General features: G+C 43.0%; 1 protein-coding gene across 13 annotated transcripts in view; it reads left to right on the forward strand.

Moving 5' to 3' along the window:
* The window catches only part of GRIP1 (glutamate receptor interacting protein 1), an 837,005-nt gene that overhangs the window by 709,329 nt on the left and 107,010 nt on the right, over nt 1-20,666 (forward strand). For all 13 annotated transcript variants that reach the window (XM_077469661.1, XM_077469651.1, XM_077469652.1 and 10 more), the window contains 2 exons: nt 8,359-8,506; nt 13,869-14,038. In XM_077469661.1, the coding sequence (XP_077325787.1) occupies nt 8,359-8,506; nt 13,869-14,038 (318 nt within the window). The remainder of the gene's footprint in view (nt 1-8,358; nt 8,507-13,868; nt 14,039-20,666) is intronic.

The raw sequence follows: 20,666 nt of genomic DNA on the forward strand, positions 1-20,666 counted from the left end.
GTATTGGCAAATTCCCCTGGCCGAGTCGGCCAAGGAGAAAACTGCGTTTGTAACCCCAGATGGGGCATTCCAATATAAGAGAATGCCGTTTGGGTTACAGAATGCACCGGCAACGTTCCAGCGGAAAATGGATACGATTCTGAGGCCCCATCAGAAATATGCTGCAGCTTACCTGGATGATGTGATTATCCATAGCACAGACTGGGTCTCACATTTGCCAAAAGTACAAGCAGTCCTAGACTCTATCTGGGAAGCTGGGTTTACGGCCAATCCAAAGAAGTGTACCATTGGACAGGAGGAGGCCAAATATCTTGGGTACACTATTGGGAGGGGGGTGATAAAACCCCAAGTCAAAGTCGAGGCCATACAGAGTTGGCCACGTCCCAACAGCAAGAAACAGGTACGAGCCTTTCTGGGAATCGCTGGCTATTATCGACGATTCATTCCCCATTTTGCTTCTCAGGCTGTGCCCCTCACCAACCTGACAAAAGGGAAAGAGTCGGTCATGGTTAAATGGTCCCCAGAGGCTGAAGAAGCATTTCAGTCCTTAAAAACAGCCTTATGTAGCCAGCCAGTGTTGTACTCACCAGACTTCTCTAAGGACTTTGGGTTAGGAGCAGTGTTATCCCAGGTCTGGAACAGGGAAGAGCACCCAGTCATTTACCTCAGCAGGAAATTGAAGTCCCATGAGGTAAATTACGCCACGATTGAGAAGGAATGTTTAGCAGTGAAGTGGGCTCTAGATTCCCTTCGGTACTATCTGCTAGGTAGGCACTTTGACCTGGTGACTGATCACGCTCCTTTAAAGTGGATGGCTCAAAACAAGGAGACCAATAGAAGGGTAAATAGGTGGTTCCTGGCCCAACAAGAATTTAACTTTACAGTTAAGCATCGCCCTGGTGTTAAAATGGGGAATGTGGATGCTTTGTCTCGGATACATGCATGTCTGACTGCTTGTGTTACAACCCCAAGGTTGAAACAAGAGGGGGGGGGGTATGTGGCAGCACGCAGGTAAAGTCACCTGGTTGTATCCAGGATGGGAAATATGTGTGCCCTAGATTCAGGCTTTATGCAGACTTGTATAATTAGAGGGGAAGAGTTAATGAGCCCAGCTGAAGTAAGTGGGCTCATTAAGACCTCTACAAAAAACCCCAGCATGCTTAGGGAGATGCTCCATCCTGGAACCAGTTTTGTGTTGTATAGACTGGGGAGTGTGACACTTGTTCTGTGCGGTGAGTTAACGCCTGTGTGGCAAACCTCTACAACAGAGACAGGGACTGGTGCTGCACAAGGCTGCACTTAGTTGTTAGATAGGGAATCTAAGTGTGTAATTAGAGGTCAAGCTGACCAAGGATTTATTTTCATGTTTTATTTTTGTTTGGCTGTTATATGTTTCACTGCATGTAGCATGAATAAACCGCATCTTTTGTTTGTTTGCACCTACAACGCTGTCTGCTGTGCCTGATTTTGTGTTGTGAACCCATCCAGGGGGTCACACACACCCGCTGCCGAGCTAACCCCTCACAATATATATATATATATATATATATATATATATATATATATATATATATATATATATATATATATATATATATATATATATATATATATATTGTAATGGACGCCGTGGCTGGGTCCTGGAAGGACGCTATATTTCCCCTCTGGGTTGTGCTCTCTTTAAGGGAATGAAAATTGATTAACCCACCTGTTAAGGAAGTGTCTTTAAAAAGCAAGACAGGAAGTTGTAGATGGGTGTGGAGGAGTGGAGAACACATGGTGGATGGTGTTTGTTCTGGGTTACAGCAACTGAAGTGGACAGCAGTGTCCTGTTTGGAAGGCTCCTGGCAGGGGAAGCTACCTGCCAGCAAGATCAAGCTCTGTTTGGATAGAGACAGCTATTCTGAACTGTGCAAGTCGGTGAGACTAAAAACTTTTTTCCTTTGTGTTTTTGGCTGCTGTAAAGCGATTTAAGTTTAATAAACCCTTTGTTGTGAGCAAAGCCTGTGTCCTGCGATCTACCTGGTCCCCCGAACATTACAAGATATATATATATATATATTTTATGTGTGCATCTAAAAAAAATTGAATATCATCAAAAAGGTAATGTATTTCAGTAATTGAATTCAAAAAGTGAAACTCCTATATTTTATAGAGATGTGTTACCTACAGAGTGATATACAGTATCTCACAAAAGTGAGTACACCCCTCACATTTTTTGTATATATTTTATTATATCTATTCATGTGACAACACTGAAGAAATGACACCTTCCTACAATGTAAAGTAGTGACTGTCAAGCTTGTATAACAGTGTAAATTTGCTGTCCCTTCAAAATATCTCAACATACAGCCATTAATGTCTAAACCGCTGGCAACAAAAGTGAGTACACCCAAGTGAAAATGTCCAAATTGGGCCCAAAGTGTCAATATTTTGTGTGGCCACCATTATTTTCCAGCACTGCCTTAAACCTCTTGGGCATGGAGTTCACCAGAGCTTCAAAGATTGCCACTGGAGTCCTTTTCCACTCCTCCATGATGACATCACTGAGCTGGTGGATGTTAGAGACCTTGTACTCCTCCACCTTCCATTTGAGGATGCCCCACAGAGGCTCAATAGAGTTTTGATCTGGAGACATGCTTGGCCAGTCCATCACCTTTACCCTCAGCTTCTTTAGCAAGGCAGTGGTCGTCTTGGAGGTGCGTTTTGGGTCGTTATCATGTTGGAATAATTACCTGCGGCCCAGTCTCTGAAGGGAGGGGATCATGCTCTGCTTCAGTATGTCACAGTACATATTGGCGTTCAAGATTCCCTCAATGAATTGTGGCTCCCCAGTGCCAGCAGCACTCATGCAGCCCCAGACCACGACACTCCCAGCACCATGCTTGACTGTAGTCAAGACACACTTGCCTTTGTACTCCTCAACTGGTTGCCGCCACACACACTTGATACCATCTGAACCAAATAAGTTTATCTTGGTTTCATCAGAACATGGTTCCAGTAATCAATGTCCTTAGTCTGCTTGTCTTCAGCAAACTGTGGGCTTTCTTGTACATCATCTTTACAAGATGCTTCCTTCTGGGACGTCAGCCATGCAGACCAATTTGCACTGAAAGGCTAACCCCCCCACCCCTTCAACCTTTGCAGCAATGCTGGCAGCACTCATACATCTATTTCCCAAAGACAACCTCTGGATATGACGCTGGGCACGTGCACTCAACTTCTTTGGTTGACCATGGCGAGGTCTGTTCTGAGTGGAACCTGTCCTGTTAAACTGCTGTATGGTCTTGGTCACCGTGCTGCAGCTCAGTTTTAGGGTCCTGCCAATCTTCATATATAGCCTAGACCATCTTTATGTAGAGCAACAATTTTTTTTTTCAGATCCTCAGAGAGTTCTTTGCCATGAGGTGCCATGTTGAACTTCCAGTGACCAGTATGAGAGAGCGAGAGCGATAACACCAAATTTAACACACCACCTCCTCATTCACACCTGAGACCTTGTAACACTGAGTCACATGACACTGGGGAGTGAAATGGCTAATTGGTCTCAATTTTGACATTTTCACTTAGGGTTGTATTCACTTTTGTTGCCAGCAGTTTAGACATTAATGGCTGTGTGTTGTTATTTTGAGGGGACAGCAAATATACACTTTTATACAAGCTGTACACTCACTACTTTACATTGTAGCAAAGTGTAATTTCTTCAGTGTTGTCACATGAAAAGATATGATAAAATATTTACAGAAATGTGAGGGGTGTACTCATTTTTGTGAGATACTGTATTTCAAGCATTTCTTTCTTTTAAATTTTGATGATGGACCAACACCAACTTGGCTCCTCAAATCATCACTGACATTGGAAACTTCACACTGGACCTCATGCAACTTGGATTCTGTGCCTCTCCGCTCTTCCTCCAGACTCTCTATTTCCAAATGAAATGCAAAATTTCCCAGTCCGTGATTATTTGGGGAGCCATATCATCTGCTCGTGTTGGTCCACTGTGTTTTATCAAGTCCAAATTCAGCACAGCCCTCTAGCAGGAAATTCTAGAGCACTTCATGCTTCCCTCTGCTGAAAAGCTTTATGGAGATGCTGATTTCATTTTCCAGCAGGACTTGGCACCTGTCCACACTGGCAAAAGTACCAATACCTGGTTTAATGATCATGGTATCACGGTGCTTGATTGGCCAGCATATATTATTGGTTGAACTAGATGGTGGACTTGTATTTTTTTCAACCAGACTATTTAACTAAATATACATATCTTTTCACATAAACGCCATTTTGATGACTGCCATTTTATTCTCTAGGGTCTCTGCGAAAGAAAAATATACTGTTTGGGGGCTCTAATAATTTTCTAGCAAGAAAATACTGTGTTTTTCTTGTAAACAAAAAGTGTCAGAAAAGTCCTGGTCTTAAAGATGCTTTTAGCACACATTGTTTTGTTTTGGATGGTTACATTGTATCACCTGATATTTACAAATCGCTTGTACACCAACTCTTGCATCCATATATTCGTTCTTGAGTTTATTGTACTTTTTTTTTTATTATTTCTTTGAAAATTCATTTGTAGATTTACACAAAGCACTGCACTGTGGGTCTACATAAGTTTGATTAGTTTTTTCTACACTTAGAGGTATTTTTAATGCAGCAGCAGTGTGGTAAAGTCTATTATTGAATCCATTTTCACTAAGATTAAAGTGGTTTTACCCTAGATTCACATCTCTAGGTTCATTTGAATGGGCTGCTGTGCCTGCGTTTCCAGCAAACAAAGGTGCATGCTCCTTGTTCAAAATGCGGCCCGCAGGTAAATCATATGGTTCTTTTGCACCCGCAAATGCACTGCATTTTTGCATTCAGAATGAATAGCGGCCCAGTGCATTTTCACAAAGCAGCGCATTTTCACTGCCACACACACACACAGGTGTTGAACCAAGCCTTTATGGCAATTTTTTTTTTTTTTTTAAATGTTATGCTCACATGCTCTGTGCAATGGTTTTACACCGAGCAACCCCAAACCTTCTCTTCTGGGGTCCCTCGCTGGTGATCTTAGCTCCTTCTCTTCTGCGTCTGCCCCCATGGCAAGTGATTGTGTGAGCTCCATTCCGCACCAGGCTATATGCATCCATTGACACACACAGCGTGGCTCAGTCCCACCACCCACTCATTGCTCACAGGATTTAACAGACAGAAGGAGCCAATGCCCTCTTCAGAAAATATCAAAAAACAAAGCTGTGTGTGTTTTTGAGGTCTTGGGGTCATTTACATGGCCGTTGTGGCCTGCACAGCATGAATCTGTGGTTTGTGTAGCTGGAGCCACCTAGAGCTTGTGTGCACCATCTGCCAAATGCTCTCTGAACTCGCATCACTCAGTAGAGATCAACGCATATGCAAACTAACCCTTAATTATTTAAAAAAATAAAAAAAATTCAGATATTTTTCAGGGATCTAATATCGGCCACATGGTCTGCATTGTTTTCAGTGGGTCAGGTGACTCCTAGGAGTTGATTTTATAAAGACAAATAGACTGTGGTTTCTGTAAATGCGGTTTCACTGGTTTACCTCAGATCTTAGTTAGATTTAAACTGGACTGGTATACAGAAACAAATTTTATATAAGTTATTTCCTTTATTGTTGATATCTATTCTCAATGCACTTTAAAACAAACTTTGTCACTTTTCTATCATGTGAGAGAGATGGCGCACATCGTAATTAAGCAGAATTGTTCATCTGCAGTAATTATTTTGTATAATCTGATTTTACGAGGAACATGTGTTGTAGCATATTTATAACAGCACTGCTAGTAATTATTTTTGGTTTTCATTGCATTTTTTTTAGAGGTTTTTTCATCTGCTTTTTCCCTAGCTGATTAAAAGTTTATTTTATGTTAATTTGTGCCTCAACAATAATGAAGTTTGTGCATTTAGCTAATAAATAGGTTTGAATATAAAATACATTTTGCTATTGTGATTGAGCTAGGCAACATATTAACGTGGTTTTAAAGGTAAAATGTTTTTTTACCTTAAGGCATTCTCTGCATTAATATAAAAAACATTTTATTAGTAGTCGTGCCCCCATCCCTGCCTCTGCCTAAATACTCACCTGAGCCCAGTTTTGATCCAGTGCTGTGCATATCTGCAGCAGCTCTTCTCCCTTCCCTGTGTTCTCACTAGCTTGGCTGGGAGCAGCAGGAGCCATTGGCTCCTGCTGCTGTCTGTCAAAACCTGTGAGCAGGGGCGGGGCTAAGCCAGGCTGTTTGAATAGATGCAAACAAGTCTGGCTTGGTATTGAGCACACTTGAATGCCCCCATAGGAAGTGGCCTCCTATGGGGGCACTTGGTGGGGGGAAGAGCCAGGAGCACTGGCAGGGGACCCCAGAAGAGGAAGATCGGGACTACTCCATGCAAAACTATTGAACAAAGCAGGTAAGTATGACATTTATTATTTAATCAAAAACATATAAAACTTTACAATCACTTTAATACTGACATAATTCTTAAGCATTATTTTGATCATTTTAGCCTTCTAATTTTCCATTAAAAATGCTCTAACTGAAAAGCATGTTCTGTCCCATTATCTTCCCTAACCTGAACCTATGTTACTTAAAGTGAACTATTTAACATGAACCTGAAGAATTAAAATTATGAAAAAATACATGAAATACATGTAACTGCATTTTAGAGCAATTGGCAGATCATGGATATGAGCAAGTAAGGTGCAGATTTTTCCCTTTGAAGTGCAGACTTGTGGCGTGTGGCCCTGGCCCTGTTCCTTCTCTCCTTAGGTTTTCCCATTGTTCAGTGAGGCCACCTACCACAATAAAGGCCCATTAAAGAGATTGTAAACTTTTTATTGTGAACCCACGGGTAAGGTTGCAATAAGATTATAAATTGGTGAATGAGCAGTAGCTCTACATTCAGGACGCACAGCGTGTGCTGTGAATGCAGAGCGCTCCATGTCGCGATCGTGACATTATCGCAGCCTGACCTTTCAAATGGCTGGAGAGTGCGAACCCAGAAGGAAGACAGGTTGAAAATGGAAACACTGGAAGCAGTGGCAGCTCAGTGCTAGAAGGCTCCATTTAAAAGGCAAGTCTGTCAAAGTGCCACTTTTTTTTTTATCAGAAGACAATCTAGCACTTTATAGAATTTTATATTTCAGGTCCCTTTAAAAAAAATGGCAGAGTTTACTAGCACTTTAAGGAAGACTGACATTTCCACATATGATTGTAATGGCTTGTGTCTCACCATTCATTTTGAAATGGCTTTTTTATTTAGTGTAACCTCTGTTGTCATTTTTTTTCATGACTTTTTTTAGTTTGAATTGCTCAGATTGCTCAATAATATTGTTTGTGTGCACTAAACTGCGTTTACGTGTATTTGTTCCTGAAAATTTGTGCTTGATAAACGGCTGCACAAATATTGTGTGACATAAAACATTGCAACAGTCGCCATTCTATTCTCTACTTTTAGACAATATATAACGTTTTGGGGTTCGAAGTAATTTTCTAACAAATGCAGATTTTAACATGTATGTGGGCAATGTCAAAATTGGCCTGGGCAGCAAGTGGTTAAACGTTGAGTAAAAAACATGGATAGCCTGGATGAAGAAGTATGTGTCCTACAATTCAATCCACTTAGGGCATCTCGCACATCTTGCAGCATTTTAAAAACAAGGCCTGGAAGCAACCATCAGAAATCTAAAGTCAAAATACAGAGTAGAGATTGCCAATTACAGTTGAATACTATTATACTTCTGTTTAAAGCAGTGTTTCTCAAATCCAGTCCTCAGGCCCCCCCAACAGGTCATGTTTTCAGGATTTCCCTCAGATGAAACGGCTGTGGTAATTGCTAAGGCAGTGAAACTGATTAAATCACCTGTGAAAAATAATGGAAAACCTGAAAACATGACCTGTTGGGGGGGCCTGAGGACTGGATTTGAGAAACACTGGTTTAAAGTAAAGAAAATTGTATGCAGCCAGCATGAAGTGCCATTTGAATAAAGGAAACTGTCGCATTTATCTGATTACAAACAAAAGGAAAGTCATTTTAAAAATTGAGTACTGTCCATGATACTTTTTTTATTTGCACTAACATACGATTTTTCAGGATAAGCTTTCGGGGTATGTCCCCTTCTTCAAGGTCCATAGGGGACATACCCCGAAAGCTCGTCCTGAAAAATTGTATGTTAGTGCAAATAAAAAAAGTATCACGGACAGTACTCCATTTTCTCTGTCACAATTGCACTAATATGGCTACAATCACATCAAGTAAAAATTTAGTAAATGTTTGCCTTTGTTTTGTCATGACTAACAGTTTTTGTTTTTTGTTTTTTTACTAATAATTTGTTATTTTTCAGACTCTGTGTCTACAGCTTCTGGTCCACTTCTAGTTGAAGTTGCCAAAACTCCAGGCTCCAACCTTGGAGTAGCACTAACTACCTCGATGTACTGCAACAAACAGGTCATTGTCATTGACAAGATTAAACCTGCAAGTATTGCTGACAGGTATGGATTTAGTATGATTTAATTTAAATATTTTCCGCTCTTTAGTACCCTTGGATCTGAAATATTGTATTGAGTGTAAAAAAAAATGTTTAGAGCCCGTTTACATCAGTTTATGGTATGGGAAACCTGCATTCCATGCGTGGATCCTGCTCTATGTTCAAAACGCACTGCAGTTGCGATCTGCAGCAAGTGTCAATATTAAGTTAATGATTTCACAAATGCAGTACAGAAGTACCATGTGATGTGACCTGTTTTATTGCTTTTGGTGCTGCTCAAAGTAGAGGTGAAAGCGTATCCCTGTGTCCCAGAGCATGGGGTTCAGGCTTATCCTGACACCAATCCAGATGGCTAGTAAATGTAAAGAAGAAAGGATCGTTGCTACTCCTGAGTCCCAACCAGCCCAGGTGTATAAAAACTAAAGGAACGGCCTCAGCTTACATGTCTCCACCTAGCCACACACCCTGTGTAGTTTGGAGACATGTAGGCTGAGGCCGCTGCTTATCATTCACCTAGGCAGATCGGGAGTAGCTGCGATCCTTTCCTCTCTACATTTACTACCATGTGGTACGGTGCTTATTGGACTGAATGGGCTGAAATTGCAGTGCATGTGAATTGCACAGAAATGTACAGCATGTTCCTGTGCAATTCTCAGTGTGAACAGGCTCTTAAGATATTGTTGTAACGTAAGCTGAAAGGGATGATAAAACTGTCAGCTCTTCTATATTTATATAGTTTTTCCTATGTAAAATGTAACGGTTTGTTATTGCAACTGAAAAAAGACAGTGGTTGTCCTGAAAGACATCTAAATTTAATTTCTGGCTGATGCACGATACAACACATTGCTTGTTGCAAATTAAATGCTTGAGCTACAAGCAAATTTAAATCTAATGTTTCCTTTAAAACATAACACAGATTGCTTACATAAAGTGTAGTGTATTTTCAGTGAGCTCATAATAATTTGCATTATTATAGCAGTGTTTAGTGTACTTTTGATGTGACTCACATTACAAGTTTAGTTCTCTGTTTTTGTTACTGTATGTATGAATGAGATTTGGTGATCAACCCTCCACACACACACACAATATGTACTGTACATAACATTGCAAATGATGCATAGAAACAATGTGGTTGAGTTACCAAAGACACATAGACTGTTAACGTTGCAAGATAATTTTCCTTCGAAAATGAATCCATTCTCCTATCCACACATTTGAGGTGGATAGGGGAATACTTCTCATGGAGCTATTTTGACAGTGGGAACTGTTGACCAAAGCCGCTCCACTAATTGAGCAAACATTTTCCAACCGGCTAGCTAGATAGAAGTCGATTGAGAGATTGACTTCTGTACAACCAGCCTTGCCTATACATGGATCAAAATTCAAACTAATTTTGATCCATGTATGGCTGGCTTAAGCCTTCACTTGTAATAGGGTTACATTTTTAAGCAGGGGGAAAAATAATTAATTATAACTAGTCAAACACCCCATCTTTTATTGTTCATTTGATCCCTTTCTTACTTTGATTTGTCCGTTTCTATGTGGTGTTCAGTATGTACACAAGTGATCCCTATTTGTCAAAGTTCCTAGATAGGAAATGATTGAACTACCAAAGAATAAGCATTTAGGCTGGTCATATGGAGTTTAAATTATGGCTGATTCCTGCTGAATTGGATGAAATTCAAGCTATTGGTGGCCCAGTTGGCACCACCCAGCAAAAAGTCAATTGAAAAATTCAAGGAAGGTAGAAAAATGGTCAACCCAACAGTGATTGAATCTAATCAGATGCATCACTGTTCTAGAATCCAAACAGCTATGGCTGCCTGAATACAATACCCGGGAGTGGAGATTCCTCTATCCATGCAGTGTAAGGCTAGCGTTAAAGTAACATTTTCTTTCACTATAAGCTCTCCATTCTTTCCAGTGCAGAAAATAGACATTTTCTTACGTGCCAATCAGAATTAAAATTTACTAGGACAAGAAAAGATCATTTAATCACACAATATAGGATTTGAAAAGTTTTACAATTAATAATATTGGAAAACAGTGACTTGGTGGTTAACACTCCTGCCTTGCAGCACTGGGGTAAATGTTCTAAATCCCAACAACAAAATTTGAAAGGAGGTTGGGACTTTAAAATGAAGCGGCTGAAGTGTGGAGGTAAAGGTAAAAAGAGTATTTAATTTAATTCATGACAATATGTGATACAGAGTAAATTCATATATATACATACATGTACAACTATTTGGCACAAGATATGTTTATGATGACATCAAGGTATATGTAAAAACACATCAATCAAGAGGCATATATAAACAGTAGATGGTATGTAGAGCAACAACATGGCCTAAAAGTGCCTTAAGGCGACATATTCGGTACCTATGTCTATAATCTTATAGTATAGATATAACTGTACTGAATTAATATTGGTGACATCGTCAGGACATAATAGATATCACTGTAGCATCCAATGTAGCTCTACGCGTTTCGTGGGTGTATCTCCACTCATCAGGAGTAGATGCGACAGATTCCTGTAAAATGTACAGATATGGTAAACCACACTCTATATAGAGGGGAATAGATACAATATATAAGATGCTTAAAAAGAAATTAGCCAAGCATATCTACCAACCCTGGCAGCGAGCGCAGCAAACAGCAAATGGCCCATGGAGGCACAAATCACCCCCCCGGGAGCTGAGGTGGCATAATTAGGCAGCGACAGTTGTAGTGAAAAAATGTCTGGGTATAAGGATGAACTCCGTGTACTGGCAATGCTGGTATATGGGTCAACAAACAGACGTATCTGAAATCGGATGTATAAATAAGCGTTGAGTGGACATGTAATTAAGAAGTATTAATAAGTTTAGAGATAGTACATGAGTATATATGGTAAATATAATAGGTCAACAAGAGTATAGTAATAATGGGAAGTTTGTATGGAAATGGAAATGTCTAAAAACAAAATATTTAAAGAGGTATTAAGTGGACATGAGTATGGACTTAAAAATAATATGTGAATGTATATAATGGTTGTAGTGTGCAGGAAGTGTGGTGGAAGTGTGGGGTGTGTAGTGAATAAAACTGAGTGAACGAAGTGATGGATAATGACATAGGGGTGTGGAATCATAAAGCGAGTGAATGGTAATATAAGCGTTGAAATAAACATTAAAGTGTACAGAAAGCAGAACAATAATGGCAATCAAAGTGAGCCCAGGACCATATTGCACCTACCCGATTGCTGTGAGCCATGCAACACCAAGTGGAAAAACAGCTGGTGTGCAGGAACCCCAGGAGGAGACCGGCTGTGTAAACAGCCATCCCCGACTGGGAGAACCTAAGTACACACCGCCAACACCACGTGCGTGAGCCAAGAAGTGGGGCGGGGCGCCAACACTAGAGCAGATTGAACCGCTCAGTGATTGACGCCAATCGCTACCCCCATCGCGACCACGCAGATGTTACCCACAACATCAGCGCGATGACGCCGAAACCGGCGTGACGCACATGACGCGCGGACCGTGGCGCAGATGCGCAAAGGGGCAACCACCCGAACCTCCCGGACATAGGAAATGTACAGGGAGGAGGGGGGAGGAGCCCACAATGCGCATCGCAGCTCCCGTAGGTGAGAAAAAGAAGCCCCCAACACCACCAGCGTTGCCAGCAACCACATGAATGCAAATCACCACCAGAGCCATAGGCATGCATAGTTTAAAAGGCATGAGTATTCATGTATAACCATGAGACTTGTACCGGAGATGTCATATGTTGTATAATTAATAGAATTGTTAGCGACATACAATAATAAACCAAGTATATTTTAGGCTGTACCAGATGTACATATCCCAATAGGGCATATAGACATCTGGAAATGAACCTGACGCGTGGATAGCAGGGGAACACTGCTAATCCAACTCTCCAACCGCTTCCATCCCCATAGTAATTTAAACAAAAGACGGTTTTGGGACTTTAAATGAGGCACGGGTATATCCCAACAACAAGACTACCTGCAGAGAGTTTGCATGTTTTTCCGGTGCTTGTGTGAGTTTTCTCTGGGTGTGTGGGTCAGATGAGCTGTCTAAATTGGCCTTAGCATGTACTTGTATGCGTGTAAGCAGTGCCAGGACAAGGCCATCCAGCACCCAGGGCACAGATGCCAAACTAGGACCACACCCCACCCCCCCAGTTCATAATGGGCAAGCTTAGAGGATTCTACACCCAGCTCACTTGTCAAAATCACTGTGCTGCTCAGTTTTAGTTCACATGCTTGTGTTGATCTCTACGTTTGCTTTTGTCTCTCTCCTGGACACTTCTGCCTTCGGGTGGTGCGAGCTGTGCTATTTCTCCTTCTCATCCTTCCTGCTTATGCAGCTCCTGTATGTCTGTGAACACATTAACACATGCTTGTTTATACAGGAGCACTGCACTGGCAGGATTACTATGCCCAGGGCTGACCGGAGTAGTGATGCTGTTGTCATTACTCCTGTCAGCCTTATAACAGAAGGAAAGCGACCTCATCCCTACAGTAAACCATTGTGCCCAGAGCAGCCATCCTTTCCGCCCACCCCTTGTCCTGGCCCTGCCCTGTGAGTCAGGGACCTTTGATTGTAAACTCAGCAGGGACTGATGTGAATGTATGCAAAAAGCGCTGCATAGACTTGGCTGTACCATATAAATACCTGCAATTAATCAATGCACATTAAGGCCTCTTTCACACGGGGCGGATCAGTAATGATCCGCCCCGTGAAGATCCGCTCGCTCAGCGGGGATCGCTCCTTTGTCCCAGCTGAGCCGGCTGCGGACAGGGCCGTCTCCGCACACTGTGCAGGGACCGCCCTGTCAGATCTCTGCTCTCCTCTATGGGGATCGGACGAGCACGGACCATCTGTCTGTGTTCGTCCGATCCGCTCTGCAGATGGATAGAAAAATAGGATTTTCCTCCGTCTGCAGAATCGGACTGTTGTGGAGGCGGACGAAATCGGGTGTCTGCGGATGCTCATCCGCAGACACCCGCTATCCCATAGGGATGAATGTATGTCCGTATTTCATCCGCAAACGGATGGATGAAATACGGACATATCGTCCGCATGTGTGAAAGGGGCCTAAGAGTGTTTTGGAGTATGAAGCATAATCTACAGTGAGGGAAGAAAGTATTTGATCCCCTGCTGATTTTTTTACATTTGCCCACTGACAAAGAAATGATCAATCTATAATTTTAATGGTAGGATTAGTTTAACAGTGAGAGACAGAATAACAACATAAATGTACAAAATCAGTAGGGGATCAAATACTTTTTCCCTCTCTGTACATTCATGCATTGACACCTTTGAAACCAAGGCAATGACTTAATGTTTTATGGCTTCTTTCAGGTGTGGTGCTCTTCATGTTGGAGACCACATTCTGTCGGTAGATGGCACAAGTATGGAATACTGCACGTTGGCAGAAGCCACACAGCTATTAGCCAGCACCTCCGAACATGTGAAATTAGAAATTCTTCCATACCATCAGACCCGACTGGCACTAAAAGGGCCGGATCACGGTAAGATAATTCCTGCTGCTGTAACCTTTAATGTATGCATTATGTGTTTTCCATTATGGACTCTCGCTACTGGAAAGGTTCATAACTTACTGGAAGGCCAACGAATCTTGAGTCATTTTATAGCATTATTACCTTGCATTTACTGAACTGGTGAAAAAACATGCGCTTTGAAGGCATTATGAGCTGATGAGTTGTATTTGAGATCTACAGTATGTCACTGCTATAAAATGACTGTAAGAATAGAGCACCACAATAAAAGTAAAGAAGAGTGTTAAATAAACAAAGACTTGTAATAGAAATGTATTCAGTACACTACATACATCCATATTTTAATTCTGTGGCCATTAGAAGGCAGTCCCTTGATTTTCTATTTAATGTTTTCCGCTCTACTTCACCCCTTGTCTTCTAGGGTTATTGTAAAATCATGCATCTTAATCCTACAGTGCAGGACACAGGATTTCTATTCATAGACCATGGGTTATATGAATTTGCCTTCTGGTGATTGGAGAAAAAAACTTGCGTGGGCCTCCTAAAGTGAACACCATATAACCCCACCCACTCCATGAGACTGCAGTTTTTTGCTAGTGTTTTTCTATTTGCAAAACTGAGTTACTTTTTGTCCTGCCTGTGAGCCTTTGTACAGGGCTCCCTGCTTTCCACTCCACCATTGCTAGGTGAATGAAGCAACTCACTTCCAGGGCATATATCCTAAAGGAAAGGGTTCCTCCTTTCCCTATCAGAGCCTATTCCACTACCTTTAGTCTTTGCAGCATCAAGCATCTGCTTCCCAGATTTGCAAGGCCACCACCTAGTCATCTGTTCACATGTTCTCCCGTTTTACCAGGTGAATTTTCAAGCCTTGGCTAATGCAACCTTAAGCCGCAAGGTGCTTTCAAGCTGTTATCTTAATGTTTTTGTTTTGGTTCCTTAACCCTTGTTTTCTTGTTGGCATGTTGGAATTTCTGTTTGCTATGTTGTTGCCCACCCCTCAATGTTTTGCTTGTGTTTTCATCTTTTCATTAGCTTGCGTAAAAAAAAAAATGAAGTCTCATAGAATGAGCTGGTAATATGGCGTGCTCTAGGCATCCCTAGCAAGTTTTTTTGCCAGTGTCCAGTTACCTGATGGTAGCTGCATATTAACAAAATCACAGATGATATAATGTGCTTCCTTTAACCACTTCAGCCCTGGAAGGATTTACCCCCTTGATTCCCAGGCCATTTTTTGCGACACGGCACTGTGTTGCTTCAACTAATTGTGCGGTCTTGCGATGTTGTATCCAAACAAAACATATGTCCTTTTTTTTTACCACAAATAGAGCTTTCTTTTGGTGGTATTTGGTCACCTCTGCGGTTTTTATTTTTTGCGCTATAAACAACATAGACTCGATCATTTTGAAAAATAAACAATATTTTTTGCTATAATAAAAACAAAAAAAATGTAAAAAAACGTATTTTTTCATCAGTTTAGGCCAATATGTGGTGTTCTACATACTTTTGGTAAAAATAAAGTATAAAAAAAAAATCACAATAAGCGTATATTGATTGGTTTGCTCAAAAAGTTATAGTGCCTACAAAATAGGGGATAGTTTATGGCATTTTTATTTTTTATTTTTTTAAACAAGTAATGGCAGTGATCAGTGATTTTTAGTGAGACTGCGACATTGCGGCGGACAGATCGGACACTTTTGACTTTTTTTTTTTTTTTTGGGACCAGTGACATTTATACAGCTATCAGTGCTATTAAAATGCACTGATTACTGTTTAAATGACACTGGCAGGTAAGAGGTTAACACTAGGAGGTGATCAAGGGGTTAAATGTGTTCCCTGGGAGGTGTTTCTAACTGGGGGGAGGAGTGGACTGAGGGAGTACAGAGAGATCGCAGTTTCTAATCACTATGTACAGACAATCACACTGTACTCCCCGACAGAATGGAGATCTGTTTGTTTACATTGGCAGATCTCCATTCTGCCTCTCTGTGGAGCGATCGTGGGTGGCTAGCGAACATCACAGCCACCTGTCACACGCATTGGCTCCGGCATGCCCACTGTATCTACTGCGTGAAGCGACGTACACCTACGGTGATTCGTGGAATGGAGCCGACTTGCCAGAGTATATATCTACAACGGCTGGTCGGCTAGCTCCACTAATACTGATATTTCAGTTTTGCTTGGATGCTGGCAGTGTGGATCATGTCCTCAACTGTTGACATATTCCCACAATAAATATATGATTTACCAAAATGTCACAGCCACTAAAAAGCCACAGTTAGTGTCATGCCATTCCATGTAAATTGTCTACTTTATTATAAAGACATATCTCTATCGAGATCCTTTGCACTCTAACCCACAATTAATTTCTTCAAGCAGCCAACACCTCTTCTGAACTGTAATATAACAAAATCTATTTTAATAAAATTTCAGGGCACAACCCAGCTGTAAGTGAATAACACGTTTGACCTTGTAGGAAGGGGTTAGAGATGCAGATAAACGAATTGGAATGGTCATACTGAAAGGCAAAACAGTCCATTTGAAACTTTAATCTAAAATTTCTCAGAAGATTACAAAGAGTCCTTCATTGCCACATGGCAACCTGGAAACACAGAATGTCCCCATAAATCTAACTTATTAGTGTGATCAGCTAACTGCTTATCTCTGATGTCTGCACTGAGATATGAGTCATATTTTAGGCATCTCCTGCAATAGAAATGTTGACAAAATAGTCTGTAAGACTTAGGCTTCATGCACACAAGACGCAGATGCAAACGCTGCTGGACACATGTTGAAACCGGCGTTTAGAAACGCGCGTTTTGCCGCGATTTTTACCGCGATTTAGCGGCGTTTTACCGCGTTTGCGTCTAGAAGCGTTTAGTTAAGCTAACATCATAGACCCTCCCCAGCTCAAAAAAACAGTATTATTATCTATTTCAGCAATTTTGTGAGACCAGAGTGAGTAGCAGCAGCTGTGAGAGCTGCAGTGTACTTGTATTTAGCGTGTCACTTGCCACGGCACCTGCCACAAGTTGTGGATTGTCCACTTGCCACGTGACTTGCCACATCACCTGCCACGTCACTTGCCACGTCACCTGCCACAAGTTTTGTTTTGTCCACTTGCCACGTCACTTGCCACATCACTTGCCACAAGTTGTGGATTGTCCACTTGCCACGTCACTTGCCACATCACCTGCCACGTCACTTGCCACGTCACCTGCCACAAGTTTTGGATTGTCCACTTGCCACGTCACTTGCCACAAGTTGGGGATTGTCCACTTGCCACATCACCTGCCACGTCACCTGCCACAAGTTGTGGATTGTCCACTTGCCACATCACCTGCCACGTCACTTGACACGAGATGTGGATTGTCCACTTTCCACGTCATCTGCCATGCCACCTGCCACAAGCTGTGGATTGTCCACTTGCCACGTCACCAGCCATGCCACCTGCCACAAGTTGTGGATTGTCCACTTGCCACGTGACTTGCCACATCACCTGCCACAAGTTGTGGATTGTCCAACTGCCACGTCACCTGCCACAAGTTGTGGATTTTCCACTTGCCACGTGACTTGCCACATCACCTGCCACGTCACTTGCCACGTCACCTGCCACAAGTTTTGGATTGTCCACTTGCCACGTCACTTGCCACGTCACTTGCCACAAGTTGGGGATTGTCCACTTGCCACATCACCTGCCACGTCACCTGCCACAAGTTGTGGATTGTCCACTTGCCACGTCACTTGCCACATCACCTGCCACGTCATTTGCCACGAGATGTGGATTGTCCACTTGCCACATCACCTGCCATGCCACCTGCCACAAGCTGTGGATTGTCCACTTGCCACGTCACCAGCCACATCACCTGCCACAAGTTGTGGATTGTCCACTTGCCACGTGACTTGCCACATCACCTGCCACGTCACTTGCCACATCACCTGCCACAAGTTGTGGATTGTCTACTTGCCACGTCACTTGCCACATCACCTGCCACGTCACTTGCCACGTCACCTGCCACAAGTTGTGGATTGTCCACTTGCCACGTCACCTGCCACGTCACCTGCCACAAGTTGTGGATTGTCCACTTGCCACGTCACTTGCCACGTCACCTGCCACAAGTTGGGGATTGTCCACATCACCTGCCACGTCACTTGCCACATCACCTGCCACAAGTTGTGGATTGTCCACTTGCCACTTCACTTGCCACATCACCTGCCACGTCACTTGCCACAAGATGTGGATTGTCCACTTTCCATGTCACCTGCCATGCCACCTGCCACAAGTTGTGGATTGTCCACTTGCCACGTCACCAGCCACATCACCTGCCACAAGTTGTGGATTTCCACTTGCCACGTGACTTGCCACATCACCTGCCACATCACTTGCCACGTCACCTGTCACAAGTTGTGGATTGTCCACTTGCCACATCACTTGCCACCTGCCATGTCACTTGCCACAAGCTGTGGATTGTCCACTTGCCAAGTCACCTGCCACGTCACTTGCCACGTCACCTGCCACAAGTTTTGGATTGTCCACTTGCCACGTCACTTGCCACGTCAGCTGCCACATCACTTGCCACCTGCCATGTCACTTGCCACAAGTTGTGGATTGTCCACTTGCAATTGCAATTGTTTAAAATATTTTTCTAATGGTTTTTCATCATTTGCAATCATTTTTGAGATTTTTAATGTAAAAAAAAGGTCACCTTTAAAAACGCATATAAACGCAAACACGGCTAAACGCGGGTGCCGCGTTTAGCCGTGTTTTGCGTCTGAAACGTTAAAATTTTTGCTTCTGAACGCATTTTTTTGCTTCTGGAAAAACGAAATTAAACGCAACTGCATAAAAACGGAAAAAAACGAGACTGTGTGCATGGACACATAGGATAACCTTTTTTAACAAAGAATTTTTATTTATGTTTCCAACAAAAAAAAAACAGAAAACAGACATGCGTCAGCAAGGTACATACATATTTTGAGTAGACAGATAATCCAATGTATCACATATAAGCACAGATAGTTCTTAGCAATATATAGAGTCACTAATCATTGCAACATAAAATATAAAACCTCCCCGAGACCTCCCCCCACCACACAAAAAACCACATAAATTACAAAAAAAAAAGGGGAAACCCCCCTCCCTCCTCCCACCCTCCACTCCCCCTAGCCTAAACAATAGTCAAATGCTTCGCCTCAACCCAAGCCGCCCAAATCTTCCCAAATTTCCCAGGGCAGTTCCTGCCTAGATATGTAAGTTTATAAAGCAGCAAAGCCGCGTTCACCAGGGACTGCCACAGTTGTTTAGTAGGAGGGAGAGGTTGATTCCATTGCAGTAGTATGGCTTTCCTCGCATAGAGTGTAGTGTAAAAAATAAACAGTTTCTTCCCCCAGGAGATATCCAGAAAATCACAGATACCCAGCAGGAGAGGTATCGGGCTAAGTGGAATCGTAAGCTCCCCTACTGCATTAATATCGGCCAGGACCCCTCTCCAAAATCCCCCTACCCCAGGGCAGGACCAGACCATGTGAAAAAAGTCAGCATCATCTTCTTTGCATCTGGGGCAGGTAGTCAATCGGTCAGGGTAAATCCTTGCCAGGCGTGCCGGTGAAAAATATACCCGGTGGAGGAACTTCAATTGTATAAACCTGTCCCTTGCAGAAATCGCAAGGGTCAGGTATTGCTGTAAACCCTCCTCCCAATCTTCCTCAGTAAGTTCCGGAATGTCGCCTTGCCAGAGCTCAAACAAATGGGAGATCCTAGTCTCCTCCGATACGGTCAACGCGGCATACACCATGGACAGTGTGCGCGTCCCTCCCCCCTCAGGACCAAGCGCCTCCTCCACCGCCGACACCCCAAGAGTCGCTCTAGATGGGAATTGAGATCGGAAGGCGTGTCGCAACTGCAGGAATCTGAAAAACATATGGTTCGGGAGGTCCCTGGCCTGTTTAATGGCATCGAAGGAGAGTAGCTGCCCCTGGGACACTATGTCCCCCAGTGTTATAACTCCATGCCTGGCCCAAACAATCGGATCCGGGATGGATTGAAAGTGGGGCAAGCGGGGGTTCCCCCAAAGGGGAGTCCCCGGGGCCCACACCCCTGCGCCCACCAACCTTTTGTTCACCAGATCCCATATTTTAAGCGTCGTACGCATCGGAAGGGTTATCCCAGGGTTAGATCGTGGTCCCCTATAGATCAGGTTCCTGAGTTCCGCATGAGAGCCCAACAACGCCGCCTCCAACGAGGACGCAGGGTTGACCGGGCCCTCGGAGAGCCACCACCTGACAGTCACTAGGACTGCCGCCCAGTAGTATTTCAGAAAACAGGGCAGTGCCAGACCGCCCCTCACAAGGGGCCGTTGGAGGGTTGTTTTAGCTATTCTAGGGGGCCTACCATTCCAGACGAAGGACGAAACAATGCCATCTAATTTCTTAAAAAATCTAAGCGGAATGTGGACTGGGGTCTGACGGAAGAGATAGGTAAACCGAGGAAGGACCGACATTTTAATTAAATTGACCCGTCCCACTGGCGAAAGGCGGCAAGGACCTCCACCCAGTACACTTCTGGGTCAACTGGGTAACCACCGGACTCAGGTTAAGGGTAATAAATTGTTTCAAGTCTCTGTGTATTTCCACCCCTAGA

This window comes from Lithobates pipiens, unplaced genomic scaffold (genome assembly GCF_037356315.1).
Source record: "Lithobates pipiens isolate NorthernLeopardFrog02 unplaced genomic scaffold, aLitPip1_a1.2 Scaffold_8, whole genome shotgun sequence".
NCBI lineage: Eukaryota > Metazoa > Chordata > Amphibia > Anura > Ranidae > Lithobates > Lithobates pipiens.